Below are 10,761 nucleotides of genomic sequence, written 5' to 3' on the forward strand. Positions count from 1 at the left end.
GAGGTGCCTGGGGTGTCAGATGCCTGGCAGGTCGCAATGTGCCAGAACTCCACTGGCAGTGTCTATATTGAGTCCATGAGTTTCTGTACCTACTACCTAGGAGGCTGATGAAGTGCAGTTCATAGGCCCAGCTCTGAAAAGTGGTTTGTACATTCAAACAAGCACCTAACCTCATCACCAGCTTCCTACAGCTCAAAACACAAAACCTGCCAAGTAGCTCCAGTACCCCCACAAACTGCACACCAGAATCTATCGAAGACAACAAAACCCAACTACCTGTGGGGGCACATTCCTTACCAAAAAAACCACTCTGCCTCATCTCTCAGGCCTGATCCTGAGAAGGAACAAATTACAATGCAGACCACTTTTCAGAGCTGGGCCTATGAACTGCACAAAGCAGATGAGGCTTCTTGTGCTATTTTTGATTGTGGGTATTGGTCCTGCTTCTACTATTATGCCTGCCATAAGCAGCATCCCTCCATCTTTGACCCACAGAACATCCAGCATCTTCTTCCTCAAATTTAGCCCAACTCCTCTGATTAAAATCACAGCTTTGTCAGTGTACCATAAACTAACAGGAATACAAGAGTTAACCTAGTGAATGTCTGGCAATATCTATGTCCTCAAGGACTTTAATCTCTGCTAACCCTGGGTTAGCAATGAACAGAGACTGAGCTAATGCTCTGCTTAGTAATGGGTAAACAGTTTTTCCTTTTACGAGTATGGAGAATTACTAATGGACAGTGGGAACAGAATGAGCCTGTGGCAAATTGGGAACTCCCCAACCAGCCACAGTGCTGGTATCCCCACCTGCCATGCCTTGTTGTAATTAATTATGTTGTTAATTAAGGCAGGAGGCTGCCCATTTCTTGCCCCGATGCCAGGGCTATCTGCAGCTCTGTTCCTCCCCTACACCGCAGCCCAAGCCTTGCAAATGGCAGGTCGCCCACAGTGCCCTGCCACACACCTTCCCCCTTAAAATAGTTCCTGGGGGAGATTTCCCCTGCCAGCAGGCTCCCATCAGAGCCTGTGAAAGCCCTCAAGTGGTGAGCACCCCCAAAAGGTGCTCTGCCACAGAGCCCCTGAAGCAAAGACTACTTTTGAGAGTAAGACTCTGGTAGTATCTTGGGTTGGACTGACTTGAAGGCAGGGGTCTCACATGAAATGTTTTGTGGCACAGTTTGCTAGTGTTAGATTAGAAATCTAGGAAAGGAATTTCCAGGGACTGCACCAAGGGACAGTAAAACCCTAGCACTGGTCTGTCAGCATATTGGGTGTTTTACAGCATGACCAAGAGTTTCAGAAGTTACCAGCACTTTCAGTGCTCTGCTAGTGTTGACACCTGCAAGAGGCTAGATTCTAAAGTGGCAGGTGCACAGCATGCTCCAAATCCTATCCCTGTGTGGTGTCTCCCTCTTTCCCCTCCCAGCAATCAGTCAGTGACAGGGGGGATCCCCCCCATGGCCAATCTCGCCAACTGGGAAGCAGCCTCAGTGCTCGCAGGGGGACACTGGTGCTCCTGCCGCCCCGCCCCCACCCCCGGCACCTAAGAGTGGAGTGTGGCCTGTCAGGGGGTGCACCAGTGCTCTCAGGGAGTGCATGTGTACCCCCGGGCACCGGCTATGCATCACCACTGTATTTCTTTAATTGCATCCCTCAGTCCTGGTTTGAGAGAGATTTCTATCCATTTCTTTGTTCCAGAGTGTTGCATTTCTCACAGCCAGGGAACATGTCCTTTATAGTTAAACTTGTTTCTTCTTCAGTAATACCTATTTGCTCTAAATAAATCTTTTTCCTCATGGTGTTTAATCTCTTAGTATCATATTCCTTACCTTAGCCTATTCACTTTTTATAGTCAATCGAGCTTCAGAAGGAGATTGGACATCTTACGTGGAGACTTGCATTAAGAATGTGCTAGACAAGATGTATAGAGATTTTTACCTCTCCTCCTGTAACATGATTCCTGTGGTTTTTTTATTGGAAGGCATAGTGTATTATGAACATGGTTACTCATCTGTAGTTAATTTTGCCAAAGACAGTTTTTCTAATAAGCTGAGCGTGTCTCTGCATGTGCTGAAGCATAGCTGCTTTTTTTCTTAGTGTGTAAAACATGGGGAGGAAATAACCCCAAATTTACCAGAAATTACATCATATCCTCTGGTCATTCTTGATCAAAGAGCCAGCCAGTGGCTGCATTGTTTAGGCTGATCTTCTGCCAAGGGGCTCCATAGGGAGTTCAAACAGCAAAGCAGCTTCTGAAAGAGGTTCACTTACTGGGTGGGTTCCTTAATGGAGAAGTGGTAGGGATCAGTCCAGAGGGAAAGCTACAGTTTATATTGCCAAGGTTTCTCTCTTGGTATCTCCCCAGAGGACCCTCACAGGACTCCTGCCTCTTCCTTCCAAGGCAGCTGACCATGGCAAAGAAGAGAGTTGCAATCATAGGAGGTGGGTCGAGTGGACTGTGTGCCATCAAATCCTGTTTGGATGAGGGGATGGAGCCTGTCTGCTTCGAGAGGAGTAATGACATTGGAGGGCTGTGGAGGTTTGAGGTAAAGTTGAGTTTATCATGACTTTGAATGCTTTAAATATTATTCCTTTGGAGGTGAAACTCAGAAGCCTCCCTCATAACCCAGAGTTGCAGGGTACTAGGTACAGTACAAACACAGAGGAATAGGGCTGTCTGCCCCTCAGAGCTTGCAATCTAAGTGTCTAGTGATATTATTATTTCTACAGCACTATTGTGTGTCCAGGCATAAAATGAAGTCCCTGCCCAGAGGAGATCATAGGAAATAAGAGTGTCATGGCAGTGGAGAAGTGCTGGAAGTGAAAGGTGTTAGAACCTAAATGTTTTCTTCTGAAGAACAAGGAAGCTGTCTTGGAGTCAGCTTTATCACTAGAGATCATGCCACCTCAACACTTTATGCCACTTGTATTTCTAGAGCCTCACTTTCTAGAGGTAATATGTCTTGTTTTCCCCATTTCCTACAGGAAAATCCTGAAGAGGGCAGGGCGAGTATCTACAAATCAGTCATCATCAACACATCCAAGGAGATGATGTGCTTCAGTGACTTCCCCATCCCAGATGATTTCCCCAACTATATGCACAACTCAAAAATCATGGAGTATTTCCGCATGTATGCCAAGCACTTTGACCTTCTGAACTATATCCGTTTCAAGGTGAGGAGAGAGCTAGCATGATGAGGGGTGTGGGAGCTTGTGGGTCAGGATGGGAATGCTGTGCCTGCCTTTGTGTGACCAAGCACATAGGTGAGTGATTAGGTGAGCCTGGTCTGTATGGAAGAATATTGCTATTGAAACATGTCACTCCCTTGTGAAGCAGTGAAAGATCCTACAGGTCGTGTTTTAGGGTTTATTTCCAAAGGAACTGATGAAATGCATGTTGCCACCTCCTTGACTGACTTTTTGTTCAGACCAGTGTGTGCCATGTGACAAGACGTCCAGATTTCTCTGCAACAGGACAGTGGGATGTTGTCACGGAGACAGACGGGAAGCAGGAGTCATCCTTCTTTGACGGGATCTTGGTTTGCTCTGGTCACCACACTTTTGCCCATTTGCCACTACACACCTTCCCAGGTATGCCATACAAAGGGGGGAAGGGATGTGTACATCTTCCTGGGTGTTAGAGGCTGGGATTGTTCCTGGGACATCCCAGGAATATCCCAGAACTCTTCTAGTTACTGTCCTCACTCAGCTGCGATAATGGGTACTGCCTGCCACCTGGTGCTTTACATATGCCATAGGTGTTCCTGCACTAAGGGAGGAAGAGCTGCCTGTTTAATCCACTGAAAAGTAATAGTACAATGGAAGCCCAGCCACAACTCTGAGCTTGCTTCAGATGCCAGGGGAGACAAAGGCAATACCATGCTGGTAAGGTTCAAGAGGAGTGGATGCCACAATTGCTGAGCAGTCTGGCTATGTAACTGCTCTCGGCTGATGAAGATACCACCCTCCTCCACTTCAGGGGCCCTTGGGTACCACATACTTTCCTGCCTTCCAGCTGTGGCTGGGCCCTGTGGAGCCTTGCAAGCCTCTTGACCAGTATCTTTGAAATTTGTAAGAACCGTTCTGGTTCACCAGGCCCAGATCTCTTCCTCACTGTGATCCCACTTTGCCCTGGCGGCAGGCCAGTCTGTGATGTGCACTAGGGAAAGAACATCTTGAAAACTTAGCTGAGACTCCTGTCTGTCTGTCTCTCTCATATCCCATTCCAACTCCTTTGTGCTCTATAAGTTCTGGTCCTAGCTAAGGCAACATTCCTCATTTCCCCCCACCTTTCCCAACTCTCACACATTCCTTCTTTGGCCATATGCAGCTATGTGCAGCTTGTGGTGCTGTAAACCTCTTTGGAGTGCCATAGACCACACACACGGAATGTTAAAATGTGCCCTGTACTGCAAATTTGCAGCATGGGGCCAAAATTTGCTACCAGGAAATCCCAGTAGCCAAAAAAGGTTCTGGGAAAGGAAGCAGTGCGGCACACGTGACAGGTCCACGCACCAGAAGACACAAAGGCTTAGGCCTCCAGAGAGGTATTCTGGCTGCTGGCCAGTGTCTCAACTCCTGCAGTTGTGCCCTGATTCTCCATCAGGCCAGGAGAAGACAGGCAAGGGCAGTTTACCCCAACTGGGACAGCTTGTCCATCATGAAAGTACACATGCAGGGGTGTGTGCTGCAGCAAAAAGTAGCGGCACAGCCTTGTGCTGCTACTATTTTTTGCCACTACAAGTGTGCACCCCTGCACATCTGGATATTGTCTTTGATGGTATCTTCTGAACAGAGTAGATACCCATGAACCTTTGTGCAGCACTCCTGAACCCACAGGAGGCAAATGACCAAGTGAACTGAGCTTTCTTTGCCCAACACCCCTCTCCAGAAACTAAAGCTGCTCTGCTCTCTCCCTGCAGGGATTGAAAAGTTTAGAGGTCGTTACTTGCACAGCCGGGAATACAAGAACCCCCAAGAGTTCTCAGATAAGAGAGTCATTGTGATTGGCATTGGGAATTCAGGAGGTGACCTGGCCGTGGAGATCAGTCACACAGCCAAACAGGTTGGGTTCTAGAGTGATGGCACTTTCATTCACAGGCAGCATGCACTATATACCTCCCAGTTTTGGGGCTTGGAGTAAAGGGAGAAGAATCAACCAGTATGAAAGCACTAGGAACAACCTGACCAAGGGCCTTATCCAACCATCCAATGTGAAGGCAAGGATTCCTATGGACTCAAAAGTTTCAGGGGTGTAGGTTGTATTTGTGTCGGTCTAAGGACATAGGCAGACAAGGTTCTTTGGGTAAAGCCAGTATCTTTTATTAGACAACTCAAATAGTTGTAAATATTCTTCTTAGCAAGCTTTCAGGCACACACACCCTTCATCAGGCTAAGGAAGCATCTGCAGATGGTCTGTGCTCTTCCTGGATAGAGTGGTAAAGCAGCCAGAGGCCAGTACATATGCAAGAAAGCCAGTCAGTTAAAATGTAAATTGAGGTGGTCAGTAGGGGAGAAACAGGTGTGGGGAAAGGGAATGAATGTAGCTGTAGTTAAAGGATGAGAGACAGGAGGGGGGAGGGGGAATGAGAATAACTGGTAAAAAGCGGATGGTTTACCTGGGGAGCCAGATGTTAGGCAGGTTATAATGCAGGCTTGTCCAACATACGGCCTGCTGGCCACCATGTGGACCTCCAAGCTGTTTTCTGAGGCCCGAGGTGCTGCGACAGGAAACGAAAGTAAACACTGTACTTTCGTTTTGGGGGGGGTGATGTGATACTGCTTCCTGTGAGGTCTTTGAATATGGCTTGTCGGCCCACTGGGTGATAAAATGTTCATGATCCAGCCCCACATTCAAAAAGGTTGGACGCCCCTGTTATAATGTGTCATAAATGCAATGTCTATATTTAGTCCATGATTTTTTGTATCCAGTAAATTGATGAAGTGAAGTTCATAGGTTGGTCTGTGAAAGGTATTTTGTCAACTCTAAAGAGCTTTCAACATGGCCTTGAAAGCAGAGGAAACCTGCAAGCTCAGTGACACTCATGGTTTATCAGAATAGGTACAGAAGGGTATGGGATGATCTTAATTTCTTAGAGCAAGGGTGCAAAAGGGGTAAGGAATTGCTTTATATTGTTAGCCCTGTAATGTTGACCACCAACATCTTGGCCAACATGAGGGATAGATGTAGTGATGTAGCTAGGAGCAGACATTTTGGTGGCCCCAATTTATGATGGAAGGGCAATGAACAAAGGTCTGATGTCACCATAACTCATTTTAATTGCAAATAATTACAAACCTCCAAACTTAGCATCCAGGTAGGTTTGGGATTGGGTGGGACTGGCTGTTTTCATGTGGGAAGTGGCTCAACCTGGCCCACTTAGGTCTTCAGTCCTGGAACCTGTGACTTCCAGAGCTATAATCATGAGTCACTACATCATGAACAAAAGAGTCAGCCTTAACAGTGGGGTCTATAACAGATTCATATCGGCTCTGGATCATGTCCATAATGCACTGGCCAGCATTGGTGTGCCAAAGACAAATGAGTGGCATGTCATAATCTTGTATCAGCAGTCCTGTCCTTTAGTCTCCAGTGCCTTGTGGGAAGAACCCAAAACTTCATCCCCAAACAGCCACATCATAGCCAGGCATGAACCTGCAGGTGGCTGGAAAAACATTTTGCCAAGAAAGGAATCACAGCAGTGTTTAAAAAGATGCCAGGAATTTCTGTGTCTGGGAGACAGCAGTGACTTCAATATTGGTGCAAAAGAGGAAGAAATTGCTAAGGAAATAAATACAAAGGCAAGCACTAGAACTAGGGGCTGAATTAATAAAAAGTGGACAAATATAACAAAGAAAACAAGATCATCAGTGCCAAGAGTTATCTCACATCAGGCCCAGCAGCCTTACCTCAAGCATTTCGGTACCAGGGAGTTCCCCAGTGCAGCCCAGATCATCAGGGTTTCTAGGGGTAATGCGATGCATGGGAGAGCCAGCAGGTCTCATAAGTTCCCTCTTCTTTTTATAATATTTGCTGTGAGATGTTCCAAGGACTGGCAGGGACCTTCTAGCTCACCAGGTTCAACCCGTTGGTCTCACAGGCAGCCATGTCACAGAATCCCTGTCATAAACTTACCAAGATCCAGCTTAAAGCAATCACCGTTTTTGTCCACACTGCTCCTATTGTGAGGCTGTTCTAGAACATGTATGGTTAGCATCCATTTGGTAAGATCAGTTTAGGCTTATTTATGGACAACTTATACCCATGTGCTTTTGGTTTTTTGCCAACGTTGTCATTTTGCTTAAATAGTTCTTTTACCCAGTTTATTCCTCTCAGGTGTTTCAGATAGCCAGAGCCCCTCTGCTAAAAACAGCAGCCTAAACCTGATTTTACAAGTCAGGAATACATCAGTGAGCCAAGGAAACGCTTCAGTGTGTTGTCTTTTATCAGCTCAAATTTCATCCTGATAGGAGGGCAGCTTCCCCGTGGCACTTGCTGGGAAAGCCTTTTCAATGAGGAGAGTGCTAAGGTTCATGGCTCTTCTCTTTAGCAGCTGTACTTGCCACTATACTGGTAGAAGCCCCAGAAGAGGGTCAGGCCCACAGTTTCTGTGGCTAGCTCTACCACTGATTTTTGTTAGGCAACTCACTTAATCTCTCTAGGCCCAATTGTCCTGAGCTTTGTGATAAAGTGGATGCAAAATGCTCCCATTCTGAACTGGTAGCATTTGAACAGGTATAAGGTAAAGGAGATTACACATGAACAGGTGCCTCAGTAACTAGTGGGGGGCAAAGATTAGTTTTGCTAAGGATAGTGACAAGTCCAGGATTCCTCCTGGAAATTTTAACAAGCCAGCTCCTTCTGACATTGTTAGCCTGAATTTCAGGGGTTCTCCTGATTTAAGTAACCACAATCCTTTGGGTCAGATACAGCCCCCTGGTAACATACACCTCTTGGTCGCATATCAGGGGATGGTAGAGGCCAGAATGGGTGTTTTTTACAAGTGCTTTGCGGTGAGGGGGGAGGGGTCTTTTAGTGAGAGCAGGTACCAAGAGCCGATCTAATTAAGATGCCCACAGTGTCTCATGTATTCAGCATCCTGCATTTCAAAATGGCAGCAGGGTCACTTTAACTAAAGCTCGTTCAATTAGCTTTAGTTAAAATGCCCCCACTGCCATTTTGAAACACGAGGGTGCTGAATACATGAGACACTGCAGCATGCTGGACTGTTCTGATTAGAACGCTCTAGTAGACTCTACTAATCGAGTCTGCTCTGATGAATTCTGATTTATAATGCATCGGAGCACGTGTGTAGGTGCCCAGTGATACCAAATACCCTGGCTAATTGTACAGCAGGTGGCATCAGCATCTGACACTTCTTTTCCAGAGGCTGGAAGTTCTTCAGTGCTCAGTCTAGTCTAGTGGCTGAGTGAGTAGAATTATTGTCCAAGATGCTGCAGGGAGTTGAACCAGGTGTTCAAGGGATGGACATTGTTCATACATCTGCCTAGTGCAGTGGTGCTCAACATCTGGCCTGCAGGCAAAATCCAGCCTGTAAGCCGTGCCAGTTGGCCTGTGAGTCTTTCCATGGGTCCAGAAATTTGGTGGCAGGAAGCAGTGGTAGTATTAATTGCTGCTCCCCTGCTGGCAAATTTCCAGACTTGAAGGGAGCCCTGTGGGTCAGATGATATGGCCCTGTATACTAGATTGTGTCATCCTGTGGTTGGATTGCATCAGCAGATTGTGCTGGCAAGAGGAATTGCACAGCCGTATGATGCCAACCCTGTGTGCTGACCCCACACGTGGGATGCATTAGCCCTGCACCGCTCTTTTAGCCCATAGGGCTAGAAGCTTCAGCACCATTGGCCTAGAGTATCCACAGCAGCCTGCCCGATTATGTAGGGACCTAATGGTACTGCAATAGACTTGTCCCTTCCACTTCAGGAGTCAGACCCCAGCAACACAGCTGGACTTGAATTGATGAGCACATAATAATTAATTTTACAGTGGGGACAGTTTGTCCAGGGCTCGCTGTTCTGTCTACATTGCTGCATTTGTAGAGACACTGAGGGATCACGGGAGCTGGATAGTAAAGGATGACTAGAGCATTACAGTAAGCCTACAACATCCTAGTACTCTGATTAAGGTGGAAGCATCACCATAGCTATTTGCTGAATGGGATTTGAACTGCTTCGCTGGGTGTGAGACATTGGATAGCTTCCACAGCCCTCTTGATAGCACAGCCTCATTTACCTGCTCCTGTTGTGCACATACCAAGCCCAGGCATGAAGCCATCCTCAGGGTGTTCCCCAGTGCTGCTCTTGAATGCAGTGGAGACAGAGCACTTGAGGATGGCGGTGGGCAGCACCTCTGGAGAGGCTTCATCACCTTATTGCTGTGTTTAACATGAGGAGCAAGAGTGGGTGGGTGGGGGAGGCTTCTTGGTGAAATTCTCAAGACCGCTTCAGAAGCAATATAGACAGGGGCAGAACCAGGATTTCCCCATGTCTTCTCCCAGGCCACCAGGCAGGGAGGGAGAAATTATTCCCTCTCTATGCTGTTGCTATTGTCCCTGTCCCTAGCTGAGCCCAGCCACATACAGCAGTGATTCTGGAGCTTCCCCCACCCCAGGGACAGCAAGGAAAGCATATGTGGCAGGTGGGGGAGGCAGGGAAAGGGAGGGAACATGCCTCTGTGCATGAAGGGGAAGGGACAAGAGGATTTTCACTTGCTTTAGGGACTTAAAAAGTCCCTGGAGACTCCCAGGGTACACTCCAGTCCAAAAGAGGAGTGCAGCTGTGCCCCTGCAGCCCCTCTGGATCTGCCCCTAAATGTAAATATAGGCCTAGATTCTCCACAGCTAACAGTTGAAGATTTCTCACTTGCTCATGTGGAAGGGTATCTGTGCTGACAGTGGTCAGGAAATGCTGGACAGTAGGGGCTGTTTCCCAAAGAAAAAGTTAATGAAAGCACAAAGATATTAAGCTGGTCCAGCTAGATCCTAAGCATCTTGGAGGAAGAATGAGAGTCCCCGCCACCATCTGTTTGCAGCAGGCCAGCACAACAGGTCTCTAATCCCAGCTACAGCCTACACTTATTACCTTAGTAGGGATCATCAGTCATGATAACAGCAATCCCTGGTGAGGCCTTGGGGCACCAAGTGGCCAAGGTGTGAGGCACAGAGATAGCTGTGAAGTCCTGAAGGCCTGTGGATTTGTGACAACATTGTTCTTCCTCTTTTAGGTTTTCCTCAGCACCAGGAGGGGAGCATGGGTATTAAATCGTGTTGGAGATGAAGGCTACCCAATGGATATCGTGCTCAGTACCCGTCTGAATGCTGTCCTCAAGGAATTCTTGGCCACATCCATGGTTAACAAATGGGCAGAAAAGAGATTAAATGCCAGATTCAGTCACTCACACTATGGCCTACAGCCTACACACAGGTACCTTCACACAAATCGGGCATTTTCCTGTGCTTGTTGGGGCTGGAAGGCAAATTGGTAGATACAAAAGATCTTTTCCTACTTCAGTCCTCTGACTCTTGTTATCCATCTCCAGGCAGTGCTGTAGCAAGGAGGCAGGGGAGGAGCAAGTGGGGCAACTGCCCCAGGTGCTGAAGTGAAGGGGTGTCAACAGGCACTGCCTAGACAGGGCAGGACATGGGACAGAGCTGCGAGTGGTTCATTTGGAGAGGTGTAGGGACGGGGGGAGGGTGGCTCTTGCCACTGCGTGCACTCCCAGACAAGCGGGGGGGGGGG

At 47.5% G+C, this 10,761-nt stretch overlaps 1 protein-coding gene across 5 annotated transcripts in view; it reads left to right on the forward strand.

Annotated features, from left to right (window-relative positions):
- Positions 1-10,761, forward strand: part of LOC109287038 (dimethylaniline monooxygenase [N-oxide-forming] 5-like) — a 128,946-nt gene that overhangs the window by 35,036 nt on the left and 83,149 nt on the right. For 3 of the 5 annotated variants that reach the window (XM_019501968.1, XM_019501964.1, XM_019501965.1), the window contains exons 2-6: positions 2,371-2,549; positions 2,989-3,177; positions 3,432-3,594; positions 4,926-5,068; positions 10,247-10,446. In XM_019501968.1, the coding sequence (XP_019357513.1) occupies positions 2,371-2,549; positions 2,989-3,177; positions 3,432-3,594; positions 4,926-5,068; positions 10,247-10,446 (874 nt within the window). The remainder of the gene's footprint in view (positions 1-2,370; positions 2,550-2,988; positions 3,178-3,431; positions 3,595-4,925; positions 5,069-10,246; positions 10,447-10,761) is intronic. The other 2 variants (XM_019501966.1, XM_019501967.1) reach the window with 2 other exon arrangements.

Source organism: Gavialis gangeticus, unplaced genomic scaffold (genome assembly GCF_001723915.1).
Source record: "Gavialis gangeticus isolate Ggan-Ray unplaced genomic scaffold, GavGan_comp1, whole genome shotgun sequence".
NCBI classification, from domain to species: domain Eukaryota; kingdom Metazoa; phylum Chordata; order Crocodylia; family Gavialidae; genus Gavialis; species Gavialis gangeticus.